Source organism: Trematomus bernacchii, unplaced genomic scaffold (assembly GCF_902827165.1).
Source record: "Trematomus bernacchii unplaced genomic scaffold, fTreBer1.1, whole genome shotgun sequence".
In the NCBI taxonomy this organism is placed as follows: Eukaryota; Metazoa; Chordata; class Actinopteri; order Perciformes; family Nototheniidae; genus Trematomus; species Trematomus bernacchii.
The window spans coordinates 23,112,105-23,136,595 of record NW_022988043.1 but is presented as its reverse complement, the minus strand read 5'-3'; the positions used below and the strand labels follow the sequence as shown (position 1 = coordinate 23,136,595).

General features: G+C 41.9%; 1 protein-coding gene across 1 annotated transcript in view; it reads left to right on the top strand.

Moving 5' to 3' along the window:
* tnc (tenascin C) overlaps positions 1 to 24,491 on the top strand; it is a 68,104-nt gene that overhangs the window by 41,613 nt on the left and 2,000 nt on the right. The window contains exons 11-21 of the mRNA XM_034118203.1: positions 11,827 to 12,102; positions 15,305 to 15,574; positions 16,487 to 16,609; positions 18,113 to 18,256; positions 18,713 to 18,832; positions 19,719 to 19,862; positions 20,883 to 21,013; positions 21,117 to 21,249; positions 22,180 to 22,331; positions 23,315 to 23,411; positions 24,052 to 24,213. Of these exons, the coding sequence (XP_033974094.1) occupies positions 11,827 to 12,102; positions 15,305 to 15,574; positions 16,487 to 16,609; positions 18,113 to 18,256; positions 18,713 to 18,832; positions 19,719 to 19,862; positions 20,883 to 21,013; positions 21,117 to 21,249; positions 22,180 to 22,331; positions 23,315 to 23,411; positions 24,052 to 24,213 (1,752 nt within the window). The remainder of the gene's footprint in view (positions 1 to 11,826; positions 12,103 to 15,304; positions 15,575 to 16,486; positions 16,610 to 18,112; positions 18,257 to 18,712; positions 18,833 to 19,718; positions 19,863 to 20,882; positions 21,014 to 21,116; positions 21,250 to 22,179; positions 22,332 to 23,314; positions 23,412 to 24,051; positions 24,214 to 24,491) is intronic.

Below are 24,491 nucleotides of genomic sequence, written 5' to 3'. Positions count from 1 at the left end.
TCAAGCCCCCAGTGTTCATGTATCATTTCAATCTAAATTCTTCACTTTCTTCTTACACATTACATTTCAGCATAGCAGTTTAGCGTCAGATTTTCAGCATAAAGCATTCCCACTAGCAATTTCTTCAGGAATTGCATTCTCTAGTTACCTTTAACATGCCATTTTAGGGAAATGTGAATCTGAATCAGAATCTGTACTTTATTAGTCCCACAGCGGGGACATTACAGCATTACAGCAGAAAGTAGCATAGCAGGTAAAAAAAAAAGCATCCAATAATAAAGAGTAACCTAACTTATTACATTTATAGAAGAAAAGCACACATTAGTAATAATAGAATGAAAATAAAGACAAGTAAATACACATCCTATAGCTAAAAATGAGGAGCAGCGATTAAAAGAACTAAGAGACATAGTAAGTTTGGACATTTATAACAATGTATGTTTTTCACATAAGTGAATATTATACAGCATTGCAACAGTATTGTGTATGAATTGGTATGAGAGCACAGTCATCCAAATGCGTCATGAACAGAGACAACTGAAAACTTGTTAAACTCACTTATCTGTGCATTTTTAGGTATTTAAGAATCAGTAGGCTAGTTTTTTTTTCTTTTTGAGCATACTTTACTTTTTTTAAACAATTCACAATAGTTTCTTCTATATTTACATTGCATAATTATCCACTTTATTACTGTGCAAACAAACCTTTCTTAAAGCATTCTCATGATTAACCCTCCTGTTGTCTTCGGGTCAAATCTGACCGATTTACTACTTTCATCAATCATAACTTTTTTGTTTTATATTCGATTGCATTAAGGCTTTATGATATCCTTCACAGTAGACATTTGAACATATACAATGGCTGATCACCACTTTCATTGAATTTTGGATGATTTAGTCAACTTTGTAACACACACACACACACACACACACACACACACACACACACACACCCACACACACACACACACACACACACACACACACACACACACATACACACACACACACACACACACACACACACACACACACACACACACACACACACACACACACACACTCTAGATGTGTCCCCCCCCTTATGTGCCCAATCCCCCCATGTGAATCACACCTGGCACACACAAACACACACACACACAGAACAATTTGACACATGTCCCGCTCGTATGTGCCCATCCCCCCACATGGATCACAACTGGCACACGCAATACATGTTCAGTGTCTATTCTTTGTATATGTACTGCAGTTTTCCATGTATACCAGTAGTCTGATACAATATGTACAGTTTGAAAGGGTGTTAAATGAAATTTGGTGATGATTAATGGTTTTTGTGTTAATGTAATAGCAGTTAAAACAGGTCAAATTTGACCGCGAACACCAAAGTAAGGGGGGGGAACACGAAGACAATAGGAGGGTTAAGTGAATATTTCTTAGTGCAAGCTATTTAGAAGAGCTTTGTTAAAAAATAATACTTTTAAAAGCGGTAGCCATTCTTGAAATCAGCCATTTCAAGAAGTGTTAGGGTTACGTTCCCGATGTAAATGACACCTACGATCATTACCCAGATCTTGGACACAGCCTATTTGAATCATCTCAGCAAATCAACAATTGTAAGCAGTCAATCCATCCAAACAACAACAACCTCAAGTAGCAGACACATGGATAGTTTCTAAAAGCACCCTGAATTATTTTCTATAAAGAAATACCAATGAGGACTCTTACAGAAGGGGACACTGAGAGTGAGTTGGTCTGCACTGCTCAGTCTTTATTCAGCCAAAAAGCCCTGATAAAGCTGCCTGTGAGAGGCAGTTAGCACATAGCTGGTAGCTAAAGAACCAGGTTGCTAGAAGGAGTATGAATATTGAACTTTTTCAGGTTACACTTGAGACAAAACAACTTTACTAAGCTAACTTGATGAAAGTGGTTAAGTTGTGCCCTTTTTTCTATATTAGTATGTAGGCTGAGATATTGAGTATCTGAGTCTGTATGTAGCCCACTGTGAGCTCGCTAGCTGGTAGCGCAGGGTTAAAGAATAACCATAGGTTCATTTGGTTGTCCTTCAGTACTGCAGCTAAACCGAGGCAATGAATTGAATTCATTGTAAGCTTCTGAATGTAAGTCACTCTGTCTCTACCCCCTACCACCCTACGGCTCATTTATAGCATGTGGGCTTATTTTTCTTTCCCCCCTGTTTTTTTAAACCAAAATAAGAAAAGACAAATGATGTGATTGTGGCGTTTTCCTCGCGCTGCGGTTAGACCGCTTCCAAGGCTAACATTTCACAAGTATATCCTCCAGTTATGCAACGAGTGCCCATTAAATGCATGGCTCCGGGCAAAAATCGATACGGCATGAGGGAAAAGTTGGTTAGCTTCAGAATAAAACTTTCTGTCCTTTGTTGCATTTCTTTGGTTTGCACGCTGCCAAGAACAGTGGTGTGTGTGTGTGTGTGTGCGTTTGCGTGCGTATCTTTGAGTGCGCACGTGCATATGTCCACTTGTCTGTTTGCTCATGTGTGACACGTAAGATTGAGAGACAGAGTGGTTTAAGACTGCGGCAGAGTGAGACTGTGTGTGTGTGCGTGTGTTTATGTGTGTGTGTGTGTGTGGCGCGGGGGGGGTATGGACATGTGTGCAGCCGGCACAATGTTCATTCATGTGATAATTGTTGGCGTGAGCCCGGCTCCGCCTGGTTTTGTGCTATTTGACCACGATGAACTGTGGCTCTGTCAGATAAAAGGCCACATGCTGTTAGAACATTGTCTCTCAAATCAGCAGCCCTCTAATCCTCAGCCGGGCCAATCTGCAGCCTTTATCGTCTCCAGACACATAGCACAAACACACTGATCGCACTTGTTTTAAAGGAGGGATTGAAAAAAAGGGGGGGGGTCTACTTGTGCCTGATAATTGCAGAACGATTTTGTTTTTTTGTTTCAGAAGTGCTGTTTAAGTGACCAACCTAGAATTAATAATACGCCATTATGTGATTCGAAAAAAAAACAAGATGTCAAATAAAGGATGAAGTGATACAATTAAAAAAGGGGAAATTAGAAGATTTGAACTGATCAGTTGACAACAAGAGTTGCTCGGGATACAATGAAGGGAGTGTTTGTGTATCAGGACCCTTATATGTAAACACGTGTGTGTGCTACAGAGGGGTATTCAAGTTGTATCAGCTGTGCAGAAAGTATTCTACTGTAGGTGTATGTTTGATCAACAGGGTTGTTCACTGTATCCACCATTACACCTCGCTCGGGGCATTATGTTGTGGTGACAAAAGAGCTGATACTGGAGCACATAGAGCATGTCAAAAGCAAGATGATCTTCCTGCATGCACTGCATGATCTACGAGGTTCTCACATTAATGACAGATACACTATTACGATTAAAGATAGACCAACGCTGTGGCATGACATCAATGAGTGTGTATCAAATGGCAGATATCAAAATGAAAGGCGATATCTCAAAAGAACATTTTGATTTAGACAGAACACACTTTTACATCTGCATGTGACAACCAGAACTGAAACGGGGCTTATACAGCTGCCTCACTGGGAAAACAATTTAAATTCCAGATTCCTTCACCTCAGTAAAATGGATATGAATCTAACATTGTTGGTGCTCACCTCACTGAAAAAATACGTTTTTGAAACTGCAACTGCAGTATCTTGTTCCTTACCAGAAACAGCCATTTTACTTGCTAACTTGCTATTTTTTGGTGAAGCTACTTTCTAGTTAAGAGAAAGTATGCAGCAACATTGTTGACAGCAACCAGAGGGGTTTATGTTACATTTTATTTTTGAGCACAACTAATACAATTATTTTCACTTCCATTGTACTGGGGCAGAAGTCTCGGACCAACATTGTTAAACCTGAGCTAATTTAACCTCAGCAATTTAGTATATATATATATATATATATATATATATATATATATATATATATATATATATATATATATATATATATATAGGATATATGAAAATCGATCCACCACTGTTAGGACCGTAGTCTTGCCTCTGGATGAAGGAAATCCTGTCACAAAATCCATTGAAATGTGTGACCAAGGACGTTGGGGAATCGGCAGGGGCTGGAGCAAGCCCATCTTGACTTGTGATGAGGTCTTATTACACGCACACACCGGACAAGCCGCTACGTACTCTGCCACATCTTTCTTCATGGCTGGCCACCAGAAACGTTGTTGTATCCTGAACATTGTCCTTGTTACCCCCGGATGGCACGAAAGCACAGATGAGTGAGCCCAGTGGATGACCTTGGAGTGAAGAGCCTCAGGAACAAACAGCAGATTGTTGGGACACTCGCTAGGTGCTGGATTCTTGACATTCGCCTTTTTTACGTCCGACTCCACTTGCCAGGAAAAGGCTCCGATCACACGGTTAAGTGGAAGGATGGTCTTGGGCTCTACCGCAAGTGGTTCCGGATCATAAAGACGAGACAAAGCATCGGGTTTTTGATTCTGAGACCCGGGACGAAAAGAGAGGGTGAAATTGAACCTACTAAAGAATAGTGTCCACCTGGCCTGACGGGAGTTGAGACGCTTAGCCTTTCTTATATATTCCAGATTCTTGTGATCTGTCCAGACTAAAAACGGCTGCTCTGCACCCTCTAACCAGTGTCTCCATTCCTCGAGGGCAGCTTTTACAGCTAACAGTTCCTTGTTCCCCACGTCGTAATTCCGCTCTGCCGTTGTCAGTTTCCGCGACAGGTAAGCACATGGATGCATCTTGTTGTCTTCTGCAGAACGTTGAGACAGTACTCCTCCAATTCCCTCATTGGAAGCATCAACCTCGACCATAAACTGGCGCTGGGGATCTGGAATGGTGAGTATGGGGGCTGATGTGAATCTCTCTCTGAGACGTTGGAAAGCGAAGTCCGCCTGGGGAGTCCACTTGAAAGGAACCTTAGGAGAAGTCAGAACATGTAGAGGGGCAGCAACAGAACTGAAATTCCTAATAAACTTCCTATAGAAGTTAGCAAACCCTAGAAACTGTTGGACCTTCTTCCTGGAGTCTGGTGTAGGCCACTGGGATACTGCACTGATTTTAGCCGGATCCATTTGCATATGATTAGGTGAGATTATGTATCCTAAGAAGGATACCTCTTTTGTGTGGAACTCACACTTCTCTGCCTTGACATATAACTGATTCTCTAGCAGTTTCTGCAAAACCTGACGGACATGGTTAACATGAGACTTAGTGTCTGGGGAGAAAATCAGAATATCATCCAGATACACAAACACTGAAATATTCAAAAATTCCCGTAAAACCTCATTCACAAGAGCTTGAAACACAGCCGGTGCATTGCATAGTCCAAAGGGCATTACTAGATACTCATAGTGACCACTCTGAGTGTTGAATCCTGTCTTCCACTCATCCCCTTTTCTTATTCTAACCAAGTGATATGCATTTCTTAAATCTAACTTGGTGAATATTTTGGCAGTTTGAAGTAGTTCAAAGGCAGATGTCATGAGTGGCAGAGGATAGCGGTTCTTCACCGTAATGTCATTTAGTGGACTGTAGTCTATGCAAGGTCTCAGAGACCCGTCTTTCTTTCCCACAAAGAAAAATCCCGCTCCGGCTGGAGAAGATGAAGGACGGATAATTCCTGATTTGAGTGAAGAGGAAATGTATTCGTCCATTGCTGCTCTCTCAGGTCTCGAAATCGAATAAAGTTTCCCCTTGGGAATGGGGGCTCCCGGTAAGAGATCAATGGGACAGTCAAAATCTCGGTGAGGAGGTAGCGACATGGCTTTGGATTTGTTAAAGGCTTCCTTTAAATCATGGTAACAGGAAGGTACCTTCTGTAGATCAGGATAGTCGGGGTGATCTATAATGATTTTACGAGAGTCTGTTGGTGCATTAACAGGTTGTGAAAGTTTACACCTGCCCATACAATCCTCTCCCCATTCCTTAATTTTCCCTGAACGCCAGTCAATGTGAGGATTGTGGATCTTTAGCCATGGAAACCCCAAAATAATCGGGTGCTGAGCCGACTCAAAAATATGGAATTGCATGCTCTCGGTATGGTCCTTATTCACAGTAATCTGAATGGGCTCAGTGCAATGGGTGACTGTGAACAACAAGCGGCCGTCTAAGGCACTGGCATTAATAGGATGAGATAGCGGAACAGTCTTTATTTCTAGCTGATTTACTACGCCCCAGTCCATAAGACTTTCGTCAGCCCCTGAGTCTATTAACACACCCTGGTCAATGGTTTGATTGTTAATACAAATGTTTACCTGCGTAACAGGTCGAGGAGGAAAGTCTGCGGGAAACTTGCTCACCAGCGCCCTCCTTTTGACTGGTGAGCACGATCTTTTCCCGGGCATGAAGCGAGTTGATGATCCGACTGGCCGCAGTAGAAACAACAACCCTCCCGTAGACGGCGCTGCCTCTCCTCCAGAGAAAGCCTGGTTCTTCCCAGCTGCATGGGTTCCCCGGAGTCATTCGGAAGTGTAATCCTCTGACGGTGTGGTAACATGGGCTGGACATCCTCGGCTGGCGGCGCGACCCACCAAGATGCATTCTGGGAGCTGGGAATAACGTCTCGGTTGCGTCGACGCTCCCTCTCTCTTTCCCGAAGACGGTTATCGATCCGGATGGCCACGGCGATGAGAGATTCCAGATCCCGGGGTGTCTCCAGTGGAGCCAGCTGGTCTTTTATCGGTTCCGAAAGTCCCGTCATGAAGGCGTCACGAAGAGCCGGAACATTCCATCCGCTGTCCGCTGCTGCTGTGCGAAACTCGATGGCGTAATCAACCACCTGGCGGTTGAGCTGGCGTATATGAAAAAGTTTTCTGCTGGCCTCTGTAGCAGGCGATGAGTGGTCAAAAATACGACTCATAGTCTCTATGAAATCGGTCAATGAGTAACATAGTTCAGTTTCTCTTGACCATTCTGCAGTAGCCCAGGCTGCAGCTCTTCCCGTTAAATGAGACACAATAAACGCCACTTTACCATGGTCCGATGAAAAGGCTCCTGGGTTGTGTTGAAAATGCAGATCGCACTGTACCAAAAAGGCTCTGCAATTAGAAGAATCTCCGGAAAATCTCTCCGGAAGAGCCAGCCGTAAAGGGGAAGAAACAGCCTGACTTGGGAAATCAGCTGGAGCATTGACAGGCAACCTCTCAGTTGTGGATGACGTCACCGGAGGAGCAGTCTGTTGGTGAGTGAAAAAATGATTCATTTGGACAGCCAGTTGTTGCATCTGTGTGGATAATGCTTCCTGAATCCCGGCCTGGCGTCCTCTTAGTTCTTGCATTTCCTGGTTGACTAGGCCCAGCTGTTCCTCGTGATGAAAGATCTTCACGCCCTGTGCTGACAGCGCTGCGTGAAGCGTTCTTGGGTCGGCTGGGTCCATAATGGTCAGTTCGTTCTGTTACGAACTCAGAAACTTAGGATGTAGGACCCAATTGCACGACCCGGGAGACAGAGGTAAAGTATTAGTAAGATACTTTATTTTCCAAAATACAGCAATGAACAACAAAAAAGGTAACTATCAAATCTCTAACCGAGATGACAAAAATAGAGGAACAAAATGAAAGCGCTCACGTAGTGAGAAATCAAACTTTACAAGAGTACAAAGAGCATAGACCTGACCATAGCAAGAGACAATACGAACTGACAAAGAACACTTGGGAGACAGGGGAATATAAGCACAGGGTAACTAGACACAGGTGGGACCAATCAGGGGCGGGGCTGACATTGATGAGCACAGGAGACACAGGTGAAAATAATCAGGAAGCCTGGAATGAGAGAAAGCAAACGTAAATAACATGCATCTCTCTAGCATTTCTGTCGGTGCACAACAGGCTTTTAGCGCATTTTTCAGCTTCAGGACATAATGATTAAAATAAGGGCTATTCAAGTGATTATACCTGGTAGTTGATTTAGCTCTAAAAAATGTGATCTGTGGATTTACAGACGTCTCTTTCCCAATGTAATTCAATTGGAAAAAGTATTTTTGGGCCCAACGACGTCATGGCCTGACACGGAAGTTGTAGTACCACCGTTTGGCCACTATGAACATTTGCTATAGTCCCGCGCACATCCTGGGGGCTTGGGAAAGCTAGATAAAATGTTGGTGTGGTTTAAGCTAACTCATGTTAATGGTTTATGAGGAAGACACTATAATGTCGCTGTAAAATGTTATAAATATATATGATTTGTGAGAAATTATACATTCTCACATTTTATTAAGTCATTGTCTGATCATACAGCAGCCTTAACTTATGGGTGTTGTTGTTGACTAATACATATACACTTACTGTATAGCCGGCTACAACTATGTGTTGTAAGGCACTTATTAAATGCGTATATACTGCCTCTTAATGATAAGTTGGGAGATCTAAAATGAAGTATTATTTCCTGCAGCTTCAGGAAAAAAGTATGCAGCTTTTACCACAATGCTGACTCAAATCACCCATCATGCATTTCCGTGTTCCTATGAGCTCTTACAGTATAAGCCATGATCAGCTGACTCCAGCAATCCCCCCCCCAGACGGCTGTCTGCTCCACTCGGCCGCCCAGTGAAAAGGGGATAATGGGAACCTTGGTGTTTACCTGCACTATCTATCTCCATCTCTTTCTAATCTACTCTCTGAATGCTTGCACTCTCAATGGACTCCATTAACAGGCTGCTGCACTGCACTGCATGCCCCCCCCACCCCCATAGGTTTGAAGTGGACGGCGTACTTCTGCCATAGCGGCGGGGCTACTCTGCACCTTCAAATGTTAATGGCTAATTCACAGCCATTAATGCGCACAAGCTGCATCAGCATGTCTGCCTGCTGCTTTCTGTCTTTAAGTCTTCCCACTTATATGGTAATATGGAGGAAATGGCTATAGGCAGCCATTGAGAATGAGGCGGTCTTTTCCCTTGGCCTTTTGTAGTGGAAATAAGGGAATATTTCCACTCTAGACAAAGTGATGGCCATTCCTTTTCTCTCGACAGCTAAATAAAATGCCTGAAGATGAGAGACCGTCATTAATGTTGCCCCTTCTTTGCAGCATATACTGTACAGTATGTCCATCCTGCAGCAGATGCTCACACTTTCATATGTTTCATAATGTCGCTGTGAAGAAGAATTTTGTGTGTTGTATGCAGCCTGTCCTCCTGCAAAAAACGACCATATAGGCCGATTGTTCAAGCCCTTATTACGACCCAGAGACACGTTTTAAAGTGTATGTTGTTTCTTACACGACCACTAGAGGTGCTCTAGTTGTCATGTAAGAAACAACATGCTTGAATGCAAACGCTCCGGAGGGACGTTTATTCACAAATAACCCTCTCTGGAAAATCCTAAATAGTGGAATAGTTTGGCCATTAAAATGCTTTTTGATTCGATTTCTAGCGAGAACTGTATATTGTTAGAATCCACGTCCAGTCGATGTGTAGGATGATCTATAGTTTGATAGATATTACGAAGATGATTTGAGGTCTCGCCAGGATAACGTGTATATGATGCAGCTTCCATGTAAAGTTAGCGTGGGTGAAAACAGTTTTTCCGGTCTCGAAGTTTTCATAATAAAAGCGGATGTATTCCCCTCACTGTCAAATGATTACACAGTGATATCTGCATTACTCATCCACTAAAAAACATCAATTTGTCCTTGTTAATTACACAATATTGATTGGTTTAAATTGTGTACAATGCTTTTGTGTTTTTAACCTTCGATTCGGAGAAACAAATTGTTTTTTCGGAGTTGAGACACTACAGTTTCCGAAGACACTACACTACCCAGAATCCCCAGCTATCGTTTGGGACTACAACATCCGCCTTGCTTTACAAACCCCGAGATTAGTCCTCAAGCCCTGTGATTGGATGTTGGAGTGGCAGTGCGACAAGGTTACGCCGAGCGCCAAACAGCTCTTTGAAATGGAATGGAACCACGGCAGACTATCCAAAACTGGAATTGGACGGGCCAATTTTGCAAATATGGCAGTAGCCATCGATCATCTTAAGATAAGATAAGATAAGATATACTTTATTGATCCCAAGTTGGGAAATGTTTTTGTTACAGCAGCATGTACTACTTTGTTCTACTCCACTACAATTCAGAGGTTAACCTGGTATTTTTACTCCACTACATTTATTTGAGTTACTTTGCAGATTCTGATTAATGATGTGAAATATAAACAACCCTTAAATCAGACTTTAGTTACACCTGAGTCAAATTCAGGGAAGGTGATTGTACTTTGTCAGACTTCATATTTATTTGTGGATACCCCCAACGTTTTTTTCTTATTCAAAAGAAGACCTTAACTTAAAGTATTCTTTAATGTTTAAATAAAGCCTTATTAGTTTGTCTGTTTTGCACATCCTCCTATTAATATCTTTGGACGTCCTGCACTGAACTGTTTTATTGTAGAGATCACTACAGTATCTTCTTGATATTATCTATTCTATATTTCTATCATTGACCTTCTACTTTCCCCCTATGAAAGTATGTACTCTTAATATTTTTTTCATCAAATATAACATCATTTCAACAAAATATAACATCATTTCAACAAAAAAATGCAATAACGTGCTTTAACCACTAGGTGTCCCTTTCTATCAGCTGTGCACCGTTATGGTGTAAATACAGCCTATCTACCAATTGGATCAAATATAAAAGTCAGCCGAATTAGTGTTGATACTGCAAGGAGACGTATTGTGTGAAAAGAAATGTAAGATGTTGTTTAACTGCTGATATATTTATGATCCACGTCACGTTTTCAGTTTCGGCTGCACTTCTTCCTGTTTGTCCAGAAGTCTTCTCATCAGGGCTCTATAAATAAAGAACTACGGCAGATGTGTAATATTTAATGCAGCCGAACTGTGTATTACAATGCCGTTATGTGATGACTTCCAAAGAGAAAAGCAAGAACACTCGGAATAAAGTATTTTTTTTTAATGTTTTCGGATTTCACATTGCATAAACACCATATCCCAACGTGCATTGCGGCTAAACAATCCAATCACCGAGCTGAGGATCTTTCCTACGTCTGTTTCCGGTATTGTTCCTGTAAAAACATTCCCAGTTAAACATACAAAAACAAATCGCTAAATAAAAAGATAAAACACTGGCATGTAATTTACGTTAGAATAAATAGAATGGTTTTGAATAATAGATGAGAGTCAAATCTACGTCACTTTACGGCCCCGCCCACTTCTGGGGAAACCAACGCTGTAATTTGAACGGCGATCAAGCCTGAAGCCACAGAGCTCTTCTGTTACTGTCCTTTGTTCTTAGAGGAAGTACAGAAACACGTAACTCTGGATTTGTTTTCATGTTTGAGGTGCAATAAACGACACAGCAGCTTTTTGGCATGATACAACTATTATTTTCTGCCTCGCTCATGAGAGTAACAGCTGGAGAAATTACAGCCTCGCCTACTGATTTTAATTTAACCATATGTCGAGCCCGATTGTCGATTTCAAATGTGTGCTCTAAAATGATATTTGTTAAATTACTATTATCATTATTATAAGCAAGACAATAAATGGCAAAGATATGTAGAAAATAACCGTATTTAAGATACGTTCATAACAAACGTAACTTGGGAGAAAATATGTTTCTAGAAGATATGTAGAAAAGAAACGTATTGAAACCGCTCCTGTGGGTCGTATTATGGGTCGGAACAATCGGCCTATTTGGTCGTATTAGTTGGAGGACTTGTTGGTTGTATGTTGTAAGGTTAGAGCGATATATGATATTCCCAATGAGCTATGAAACACCTGTATCGCTCTAACCTCATGCCTTCATTCTGTCTGTCTGTCATCGTCCTGTAACTCCATTGATGTGTTTGTTATCACCCAGAGGAGGAGAAGCCTGTGGTTGTCAATGTCACCGTCAGCGATGTGTCGTGGGACAGCTTCCTGCTGTCCTGGGCCACTGAGGACAGAAGGTTGGAGGGCTTTCTGATCGAGGTTACAGATGCAGAGACGGGCTCTGAGTGGCAAAACCACACGGTGTCCGCTGATGCTCGCAGCATCGCCATCTCTGGCCTCTCCTCGAGCACCTGGTACAGGGCCAATCTGTACGGGGTGTACCGGGGGGCCCTGTTAGAGCCCGTCTTTGCAGACACCATCACAGGTATCACCGTTGTCAGCTGGGGCCTCACTCTTTCCTCTGCTTCCTTTTCTCTGCTACACAATTAACCTGTGTGGACTTTCTAAGAAATGGTTTCTTGCAGTTGTCGAATGGACCTGATTAAGCGGTGGTGTGGCTCACTTTCAGTTTTATATTTACTCTGATGTTCATGGTGTTATGCATTGTCAACATTCCCATGCCCTTTGACGAACGTCTCTCTTCGTAAGTCAAATCTGCCACTTTAACTCAACAGAAATGCAATGGATTTCAAGAATATTCCTGAAAAGTCAAGTGATCCATCTAAATAAGCAGAAGCAAAATAATGAACAAAGACAGCATATTTTCATGTGATCACAGATTGTAAAAATGTGTTATTCTTCACAAGCTCCACAAATCTCCTTTCCCATTCAACAGAGTAATGCACAATCCAGACCCCCCCATCAGCTTTCCATCATGCACATGCCTTTGATGCAGGGGGCCATTGAATGTGTCTCAGCCTGCATGTTGGTTGGAGTCCAGCAGGAAGCAGCACCTGGTGTTAGAGAACAGGCAGAAACACACCATAAGGTCAGGGTGCTGTTAAACACAACAGGTGCACTGCTTTCCCCAATCACTGTCATTACCAAGGATAAACAGAGAGTGCTGTAAACAGGGAAACCAAAATGTGCTCATGATGAGCCTCTTAGAACCATCACAAATACAGCAGAAACAAATAACCCTATACAACTATTTAGACTGGACCAGAATGTCTGAAATAACCAGTTTGGGGTTGGTTAATGTCGATCTCTATTTAAACATTATCATTCAGCATTTCACTGATGAGGACCGGTCAAGTGGAAGAAAGATGGGAGGACTGACATTAGACAAAAAAAGCCTGAGGCGCTTTTGTCACTTTGTGTGAGGCCTCTGTTCTGTATGCATCCCCAGTCCGCTCTTCATTCTCATGCTGGGCTCCGGGCTCCGCTGCTGGGGTGCCAGGGGCTTCTGGGGTGCCAGGGGCTTCTGGGGCCGTGGAGAATATGGCATGCGCTCAACATGGCCCATTGTCTGCATGCTAATGGGTGGGGAAACCATCTTAACATTTCTCATTAGCATTACTTAATCCATAAAACATTCCACCTTGAATATGAGTGCTGACTAATGATGTTATGGTCATCTTCAGTCTGCTGCAGGGAAGTCCCGGTCTGAAACAGGAGTAGGAAACTTTGAGTTGTATACAACAAATGATTGATGGAAGCACAAAGAGATGTGGACAGCACCCAGAACAAGCCCGACTCAGTTTTATTCATATCAGCACAAGCTGCTGTCGTAAAGTTATCAGGCAGACTGGAAGCCGCTCTGGGCTTCTGCTATTCAGCAGGTTAGCTGGCGCCGGCGCAGACCTCCAACAACAGGCTCCTTTTGTGAGCGGGGATTGTGTTCCCCCTGGTCTTGGGGGTGTGGAGGGATATGGGTAGAAGTGGTGGGAGGGTGAAATCAGTAGCAAGCTAGCACATGTTAGCCGATGGATGCAGCCCTCCCTCTCTTCCACTGACCAGCTAAAGCTAATGAAGAGTGACAGCTCCTTGGGATTTGTCTGCTCTGCTTCTCATTTCCACTTCTCCTCACAACAAATGCCTCATGCGTTTTCCCTCACGATAAAAAGAGGTTTTCAGGCTAGTTCATGGACCCCTGAGACCCTCGCACTTGGTGTAGTGTTTTAATGAGCACTGGCTGGGCTTTATTGAGGCTTTCCTGAGCCCACTTATATCTGCTTCTATCAGATGGCTCCATCTGTGCTGCTACCGGAAGTTTCTCCAGCTAATTAGCTTCAGGGAGCTTTTTCTCCAGCTGCTGTCCCCCAGCCTCTCTTCCTGCACTGCAAATTATTAGTGCTGTGTGTGATTAACTACTAACTACCAGCTTTTACAGCACTCACATCTGCATGTTTGAACTGTAGGCTACTGTAGTTTGTCTTTACTTTAAAATCCAGCAGAATTGTGAATCAGGTCAAACCAAGGCTGTTACTTTTTCAAAAACGTTTGAAAGAATCCTGTATTTAACTTGGATTACTTCAAGTGCAATCCAGAGAACCATCATAAAATGTGTTGCAGAAGGAAATTGTTGTACTAGTTTGAATGCTCAGTACATCTGCACACAATCTTTAAAGCATAGAATAGAATTGGGAGGGATGAAACCCTCTTTAATGGTCACACATGCAGAGCACACAGCACACACAGCACACACAGTGACATGTGTTCTCTGCTTTTAACCCATCCTAGTACTAGGAGCAGTGGGCAGCTATTGTACAGCAATGGGAGTGGGGGGGAAGGGGGTTGTCCAGTGCCTTGCTCAAGGTCACCACGGCAGTGCAGGAGGTGAACTGGGACCTCTCCAAGTAGAAGTCCACACTCCATATTTTAGGTCTGGTCAGGGACTTGAACCGGCGACCCTACGGCTCCCAGTCCAAGCCCCTACTGACTGAGCCACTGCCGATACATAGCTTTGCTGTATCAAATATTCCTCATTTTAGTTTCAGTATAAAGAAAAAGACAGTAGTTGGTGGCACACCTGAACATGAACACAACTTTTAAATAAACGGTGTAAACGTGTTGTTCTTATAGAAACCAGCTTTTTTTTTACATCTTGAATTTCTTAAATGTACAGAATGCCAGGGAGGAGTAGTTTAATGATCTGAATACCCCTTTTAAACAAACTTTATGCAATCATTGTTCTGGAAGCAACTAAGCTATTTGTTGAGTTAGCTACCAGTAAGTTAGCAATGAGTCTGTGAGTTTGATGGTATGAACACAACTTTTAAACAAACTGTGTGAACTCATTGTAGCCTACTGTTAGCAACTAAGCTAACACGGTAGCTTTGTTGGTGGAGGGTAAGGTGGAGTTTGATTGTGGAATAAAAAGTGGCAGCTCTCTGTCAGACGCATTGTTCTTCTCAAATGTCATGACAATATGAATTGTCTTACTAACCCAGTGGCTTTGATAGACTAGTGAACTAACAACCTTCACATTGGGGGCTGAAGTTCTTTTCTTCCTTCTATGTTTTTCACCACATCGCAGTAAAACTCTTGCCTGATGCTGCGCTTCCATATAACAATGCTGGCATTTACACATAGACTGGTACACATTCTTTGGCTTCCATGTTCCTCAAATGTCAAAGCACTCCTTAGTTTCACAGAGGAGAATCTGACTTCCCCCTGTCACTCAGAGGCAGAGCCAGAGGTGCAGGCTCTCCTCGTGTCCGATGTCGGCCCTGAGAGCTTTAAGCTGGCCTGGGTGGCTGAAGAGGACGCCTTCGACACCTTTGTCATAATGGTGAGCCAGGTCGAGCCAGGCCAACCCAGAGAGCTGGTGCTGGGGGGCGATGAGCGGAGCACAAACATCACAGATCTCACAGAGGACACCGATTACGAAATCCAAATCTTTGGGCTCTTTTTGGGAAGACCCTCCAAGTCTGTAATGGAGGAGGTGATAACAGGTACAAGCAGAAAGGATGGAAAGGAGAAATCAGAACTAAAACTGTCTACCGGTGTTGTCAGCGTGGTCAATGTTAAATGTCGTTGTATCTGGTATGGTATCATTTGGCCTCTTTGTATACTAACCTCGTCACAAGGCATAACAGCACTGTATTCGTCCACACTGCAATTTGACAAAACAATAAAGGGATATTTATAGAAAATAATCAGGTTTCATTATGACTATTGTGTCAGAAGCTTTGTGTTATTTTTGGGTTAAAATCACTTTTTTCCACTTTTAATTGGCAAATTGGTATCCCATGATGATCTAAATGCTGCAGATGCTTACCCATTATTTAAATAATATAATTCATGGTATCATCAGCATAGCAGCATCCCAAACACTAGAGACAAGGCCTTCAGAAGTAAGGACATTTCATCTGCTCCTTTCATTGTCTCGTCTCTGTCCGCTCGCCCTCCCAAATGTTGTCATTCACTGCGTCGGGGTCGCTCTTTGTAAATGTGTGTTTGTGTCCTCCCTGGGGGAAGGCTTTACTCTTGGGTTGCGTGGCGCATGTTTCACTTTTGTGTTGCCATGAAATGGGGGCAAGTTAATCTCTTCAGGTCTGTCACGCGAGATACTGTGGCTCGCTGTTAGCCAGGAAGGGTGTGTGTGTGTGTCTGTGAGCCCGGGCCTCCCCGGACCCTCTGTCTGTTAAACTGCTGGCTCTTACACATGCTCTCTTTCGCTTTAACAAGTGCCTTTCAATAACATGTCAATGTGTTTTTCCTTTGTCTGCTTTTAATTGTGAAGCAGAAAACACCTACGCTATATGTAAATGTCTTGAGTGATGTGTTGCATACTGTATGTTTTGTTTACAGTTCTCTCCAGTGGCACACATGTTAACTAATCCTTTATTGTGTGTGTTTGTCAGACCTGGGCTCACCCAAGGGTATCCGCTTCTCTGATGTCACTGACACGTCCGCCACGGTTCACTGGGTGGTCCCCAGGGCTCGGGTGGACAGCTACAAGGTCACGTATGTGCCGGCTCATGGAGGTCAGTAACACCCAGACACTACTGGAACAACACTGTTAACATGAAAGTGAAGAAAGTAAGCATTTACAGACAAAGACGCTCCTGAGCAGAATACTTTTACCAGCTACAACTTCCGCCAATAAACTGATTTTGAATCAGCATAAACGTATGAGTAACTTTATGGCCAGTATGGACATTCTCAGGTTACCCCTACATCTTCTGCAGGGCAAACTCCTCTTCTAATGATAGACTGCTCTTGCCCCCTGCTGACTACTTTTAGGTACCTCTACTGAAGAGTGGAGTGGGGGGTCCAGAGCAAATGGAAATAATCACCATAATCTTTTTCACTCTGAAAGAAAAACGTCATGTCCCCTTCAGATCCAGCATCCATTATAATGAAGTGGTTTTTTTTTTAAGTAGGTTCTATTAACCCATAAATGTCAAGTTCCTTATAAGTTGCCAGGCAACAGAGAAAGATATGACCCAACAAAAAGTGTGGCAGATTGAACAGGTTTTAAATATCAATTTATATCCATGCAGACCTCCCTTTTCGGAAGGTACTGGAGTCATTATAATGGAAGTACATTTGCAGTTCCATAGCGACATTAATCTGATGTAGTACGATAATATTAGTAAGTTATTATTTTATTTATCAAAGTCATTCCTCAACATTTTCTTTTCAAATACAGAGCTATAATGCCTAATAGTTATTCATTATCAACCATCTATTCTACAGTTGTGATGCTGAAGGTAATGGTAACAACAATATCTGCTCTCAGTACCCTAACTGGCCCTAAAATGGTGTTCAAATAGTAATCAGAAAGAAAAGGTAACTGTATCCCCCTTACAGTTACATAAACAAATAAGTAATCAGATTACTGGTATATATTTTTTTAAATGGGGGATTACTAGCAGTAACAATGTTACTTAAAAAAACTAAATAGAGCATTTTATTTCCTATCAATAAAATCTCTTGAGCATAGGACACATTTCTGATCCTAAAGATCTTGGTTTCTTCTTTTCTAAGGTTACATTATTCTCTTGTCTTACATAACACACTTTAGTAAAAAACATTGTATTGAAATGTATGTTCTCTTTTATCTATTTTCATTGCATTCGATTTTGAGGTAATCCAAAAGTAACGGAAAGTTACATTCAGGTTACATTATCTTTATACTCAGATTAGGTTACTGATTCCATTTGTTTTTTACAGGTAACTAGTTATCGTAACAGAATACAATTTTGAAGTAACCCTCACAACACTGCTTATATAATTATAGTAACTGCTGAAAGGACTCAAGGCTTACAAACACAACCATTATTTGGACATTTATGATAATGTTTACATTCCATATTTTCTGTACTTTATTACAAAATTAAAAGAGACACTAGAAAAACGATTTGGAAAAAAATGGATGTATCCTCCTCTCCACATGAGTGCAAAACGCCTAGGTCCTCAGGCTGTACTGTGAGATGTGAAGGTTGAGCCTTCTGATGTTTGCTGACCTGTGTTTGGACTTGCAGGTAATGCTAAGACGCTGACCGTGGAAGGCTCTGAGGCTCACACTGTGCTGTCCAACCTGACGCCCGGGGTCACCTACGAGGTCACTGTGGTCTCTGTCAAGGGTCAAAGGGAGAGTGAGCCTGGATCGGACAGCGTCACCACAGGTACGACTGATATGGAAACACTCTGGGAAGTAACAGAATACGTGTAACGGGTTTATGTAACAAGATTACAAAAAAGTAACTGTATACTCTTACCCTATGTAGTTATGTGTTTGAACATGATATCTTCATTTTTATTTTCTTCTGTTACATTGTTAGATTTTTTCTAATAGACTTAAGTAAAAAGTTATCTTTGAAATTGTTCTTTTTCTATCTTTATGTAATCCAAAAGTAACATTACTTGACTTTTACATTGTGATAACTAGATCCGGTTACTGATTACATAAACTCTAATTAACAAAAAGTGTGTGTGTGTGTGTGTGTGTGTGTGTGTGTGTGTGTGTGTGTGTGTGTGTGTGTGTGTGTGTGTGTGTGTGTGTGTGTGTGTGTGTGTGTGTGTGTGTGTGTGTGTGTGTGTGTGTGTGTGTGTGTGTGTGTGTGTGTATGGGGGGGGGACAGCTCTGGATAAGCCCCGGGGTCTGACTGCAGTCAACATCACAGACTCTGAGGCTCTGCTTCTCTGGCAGCCTGCCATCGCTACTGTGGACGGCTACGTCATCACCTACAGCGCAGACTCAGGTATGCACACACTGACACACATGCATCTATGCGATGCAGACTAAACATGTATGGGTACTATCTGTGATTATAAAGATACCAATTATACTTTACTGTTATATTGCTGTAGAAATAATAGTGTTCTGAGATCTTCACATGCCAAAAAAGAGTAAATCAATGCAGTTGAGATCTCTTTGTTTCCAGTCACAAGCTGCCATTGTGAGACCATTGAAATGATCATGGGTTTATTATTTTGTGACAGACTCGTTGGTCAGTAAGGTCGTGACTGAGCGTGTATAATTTAACATGTATAAAGCAGACTTTCAGTGTGAGCAGTTCCACTCTGCTGTAGAGAATGCTCTCTGTATGATGTGTGCATATTTTCTAAAGTTTATTAAAGAGGCCCTATTATGCTTTTTGGGGTTTTCCCTTGTGTGTTATATAGGATTGTGTGCAAATGGTGTAAATGGTCTGCAGAGGATCAAATCCCAACAGACAGTATGTGAGACTTCAAGCACCTCTTCACACAGTTAATGACAATAGTTGTATTGATTATTTTATTACTCACCATTTGTAAATTATATTCTGGTATTGGTTAGGTTGGACGATACCAGAAAATAGGTATAAATAATATCATCATAATGAGAAAGAATATTTGTAATTCAAACAAGCCTTCATTATGCCTATGGGGGTTTTCCTTTCCTGTAGTGTAGGTTTGTGTGCATGTAAATGGTCTCCAAAGGCTAAAATCCCTGTATTCTCCCACACATACATTACACACACATGCTTTATAAAAAAGACCCTCAACTGAATACAGATTGTTGAATCATGATCATAAATGTCTATCAATAAAAGGTTCTGTCAGAGACATATTTTACAATCCGTCTTTCTGTCTGTATGTTTGCAGTGGCTCCAGTGATGGAGCGTGTGTCAGGAAACGTGGTGGAGTTTGATATGTCCTCCCTGACCCCGGCCACTCACTACACTGTGAAGGTGTACGCTGTGAGGGACCTGTCCAAGAGCGCAGCCACCACCACAGAGTTCACCACTGGTGAGCCTGCTGCCATGAGCTCCACTGCTTTCAATCAAATCACTCAACAACTACATCCAGTAGACTTTTCATTGTAGATCAAAACTGCAACTCAATCCAAAACAAAAGTGCATGATGAATGTGATTCATATACTGTAAATATACTGACTGCAGTGAATTATATCAATTAAACTTGAATGTATGTGCAATGTACAATTAACTTTTACAATATAATAATGTTACTACTGGCTGCTACTTCCATACATATTATTGTATTTATATTATATATATTCTTTATTTGATCTGTGTGTGACATGCCTGTTTATTTAATATGTTAGTCTACTCTATTATGTTTTGGGCTTTTATCTGCACTGCCTTTGCAATTCTGAATCAAAACATTTGTAACATCACAGAAATGACAGCAAACGCACTACAACGGCCCAAAACACTTGCATTATGAGAAATGCATTTTCAAAAACGATGTCAACTCAAATGTGCCAAAACAGATGGAAATTAAGAAACGTTTTCACCAACTTGACAACTATGCGTAGCGTTTACTAAAAGTGCTCCATAAACAAAAAGCTGCGAATAAAAAAAGCTGCAAAAAGGCCCAAACAAATCGGAAACTGGGACACTAAGTAAATAGTGATGCACACAGCCCTGAAAAAACTGAAACCGTGACTTTCATGTTATCACAACTGCATTAGGTTAGTTGAAAGCAATAATATTAAGTTGAACCTAATACTTTGTATTTAAACATAATATTATTACTTTCAACTAACCTAATTCAGTTATGTGTAATCTGTTGACATCATGCATTTAATAAAAGTCAAAGTTTCAGTTTTTTCAGTGAGCTCCGGTCCCAGCTGTGTGCCCATTTCCGTTGTGTTTTGAGCTTCTTTCCGGGGTCTATTTTATTTCAATTTTTTAAGGCAACGTTCTCCTTAAGGAAATGTTTTGGGCCGAGTTAGTGCGTTTCAGCCACTGTCCTGTTAAGCTGACCGAGAAATGGACAGTAAGATATAAGCGTTGTCTCTTTAGATGTGGACGCCCCTCAGGACCTGGCTGGCAGTAACATCCAGACGGAGAGCGGCCTGCTGAGCTGGAAGCCGCCGCGCGCCGACATCACCGGATACATCCTGAGCTTTGAGTCTGCGGACGGCACCATCCGGGTGAGTGCACGCCCGACTCCACATCCTGGACTACATCCTGGACTACACTCAGAGTCCTACATGTGTTTGGGAACTAACTGTTTCACCGTGTTTGCTCCTTCAGGAGGTCGTCTTGAGTCCCAATGCGGTGTCCTATAACATGGCTCAGCTCAGCGCCTCCACACAGTACTCCGTCAAGCTGCAGGCCATCGCTGGGCCGAAGAGAAGCCGAGTCATCACCACTACCTTCACCACCAGTGAGTGACCCCATGCACACACTGCACAGCTCTATTAAAAACACATTTCAAACGGTGTATTTATAATACTGTAAGATACGAAGTGGAAGGGCAAATAAAACCCCATTGACTTTAAGGAGTTTTTGCAGCAGGCAAGCAGCCTTTCTCTGACTTTGGTATTTTGTTAGTACTGTCAACCCTCCTTAGAAGGTCCTCTGGCCGGAGTGGTTCACTTTTTATGTTTGGGCAATATCACGGTAAACCAGAGGTATTTTCTTTTGGGTCAAGAATGTGTGTTTGGGACACAAACTCTTTCTATTAAACTGTACTTGGCCCTCGGAGATGCTGTGTCTTGTTTTATGTCAGTGTTTTGTGTAAATTGACTTCCTGCTGGGATTAAGCATTCGGGAATTTTCTTTTAAATATCTAGTTATTTGTGTGTTTTATAAGCTTCAATTTGTTCTACAAGTAGCGCGCTCCTTTGGGATTAAATCCATGTGTAGGTGTACTATGTTGCTATACTAAATACTAAAAGCAATCAGTCAATCACTGCATTGAAAAAACTGAAACGTTGACTTTAGTTGAATGTATTATGCCAGCAGATTTCACATAACTGTATCAGGTTAGTTGAAAGCAATTAAATATAACCTAATATGTTTAATATTATTGCTCTGAGGCAGGTCTTCCAAGTCAACATTTTACCACCCACTGTCCCTCATCAAAGATTGTGTGTGTGTGTGTGTGTGTGTGTGTGTGTGTGTGTGTGTGTGTGTGTGTGTGTGTGTGTGTGTGTGTGTGTGTGTGTGTGTGTGTGTGTGTGTGTGTGTGTGTGTGTGTGTGTGTGTGTGTGTGTGTGTGTGTGTGTGTGTGTGTGTGTGTGTGTGTGTGTGTGTGTGTGTGTGTGTGTGTGTGTGTGTGTGTGTGTGTGTGTGTGTGTGTGTGTGTGTGTAGCTGGCGTGCTGTACAGATACCCCCGGGACTGCTCCCAGGCCCTGCTGAATGGTGACACCTCCTCAGACCTGTACACCATCTACCTGGGTGGAGATGAGAGCCAGCCCGTGCAGGTGTACTGCGACATGGCGACTGATGGAGGCGGATGGATCGTAAGTCACCAGCTAACAGCATCATACTGTATATGTCCAATTTGTGTTCATATTTAAAGCTACACTAATCAATATTTCTATATTACCAATGGATTATTTGACTGTGTGTAAAGTCATAGGTAGACCTACAGAGAATAATCTTTGGCTGCAGCTCCTCTGAGCTCAGCCTTTGACTCCATTCATCCTTTGGTTTTGGTTCACTCTCACGGCTCTCATCACCCTCAGCAGCAGCTATTTTGAGATAATATATTATAAACTTACTGTACTCTACCTGTTCAGCAGGGACCATACAGTTAGAGACTAGCTGAAGAACATAGTGTAGCATTTATCAGTTAGGGGGGGTTCCTGTATTTATTTCTGTGTTAATAGGCATCCGTTTGACAATCCACTTTCTAACCTGTTAGCAATAACAGTTTTATAAGGTCCTCTTATATCAATGTTAGGTTTACAGTTTGTTTAATGTACCAAATCAACAGAAAATAAAATGAATATAGCTTGAACCCTTTAGGACTCACAAGCTCAAGGCTAGAGTAAATATGCTGATTTCAAATTCAGTTATTGTATGCAGTATGAAGTTATACATTCGCTTTCTAAAATGGTGTATTTGAGTTGAAATGTCTCTATGCTTGGGTCCCTAACCACTCTTGGAGTCCCATACATTTGGTATGTTGTGGTATATGGTGTTCCTCAAGGTCTTAGTGTCTTAATGTGGCATAGTGGGGAGAATTTTGATCATTTAATCAATTCTTGAGTTGTCAACAAATGCTTAAATGTGGCAGCAAATCTGTGTAAATCGTGTGAACCCAAACATTTCAGCAACAGTTATAGTTAGCCATTTTTATACATAGAGCATGGGGGTGGCCATCGTAGGCTTCAATAATAATGTTCTAAGACCTTATGCACCTTCTAATCATAAAAGGTGTCACCAAAACAAAACATGTTTTACAGTTTTTGGACTAAACTGGTGTTGTTTTCCATTTCAGGTTTTCCTCCGCAGACAGAGTGGTAGACTGGAGTTTTTCCGCAACTGGAAGAATTACACAGCAGGCTTCGGAGACATGAATGATGAATTCTGGCTGGGTAATTTCAACAAAGACACACAAAGACATGGTCATATATCAATATGGCCGGATAAAATGTAGTGTATCAGTGATAATATATATTCTTTACATAGTTGATTCACTTAAAGGTCCCATGTCATGCTTTTCTGGTTATTACCCGTCCCCTTGTGTGTTATGTAGCTTTTTCTGCATGTAAACGGTCTGCAGAGTCAAAACCCTCAAAGTACACCCTGTAGCGAGTAAACCTCTAACACAGAAAAGACCTGTCTATGCTGCCCCAGAACGCCTGGTTGGACATTTCTCTTCATCCATTTTTTTCTTCCTTCCTTATAATTTGTTTTAGTATAGTAGTTGGTCGAGTACAGTGTATTTCTCACTTACTCTGTATATTTTTACATGATATATATAGATACTCTGGGTAATTATCTTTCTATTTTTCATATGTATATTAACTGTTAACGTTTATTTTATTATATTCTTAAGTCCTATGTAATGGATTTTACATGGTGCTATAACAAAACAATTTCCCAATATGGGATCAATAAATACACCTAATCAATATTCACACTTAGATATTATAACATCTTATCAAAGCCATCCCTGCATTATTATCTTTGTTGTGCGTCCATCTTGTATATAATGTCCTCTCTCTCTATCAGGCCTGTCTAACCTGCATAAGATCACAGTTGGGGGTCCGTACGAGCTGCGAGTGGACCTGAGAGATAAGGGAGAGACGGCCTTCGCTCAGTACGACAAGTTCTCCATCTCTGAACCCCGGAGCCGCTACAAGGTCCACGTAGGAGGGTACAGCGGAACAGCAGGTAAAAAGCTCTTATTCTGCTGTACCAAACACAGTAGTTCCTTATTTTAAAACAGCTCACAAATAAGAGTGGTGCAGTAATGAGTCCTAAAACCCGGAAAAGACTTAGCATTTGACCACTTCCAGTTCCTTTGTGGTTAGAATCCTGAAATAAGGTCTGCGGTTAACACAAGCTGAAGAGATGTTCACATTTTGTTCTACAACATAAAATACAAACACCCCACTGTGAATGTCCGGAGCTCATGTGTCATAAAAAACGGTGGTACAGGTGACTAAATT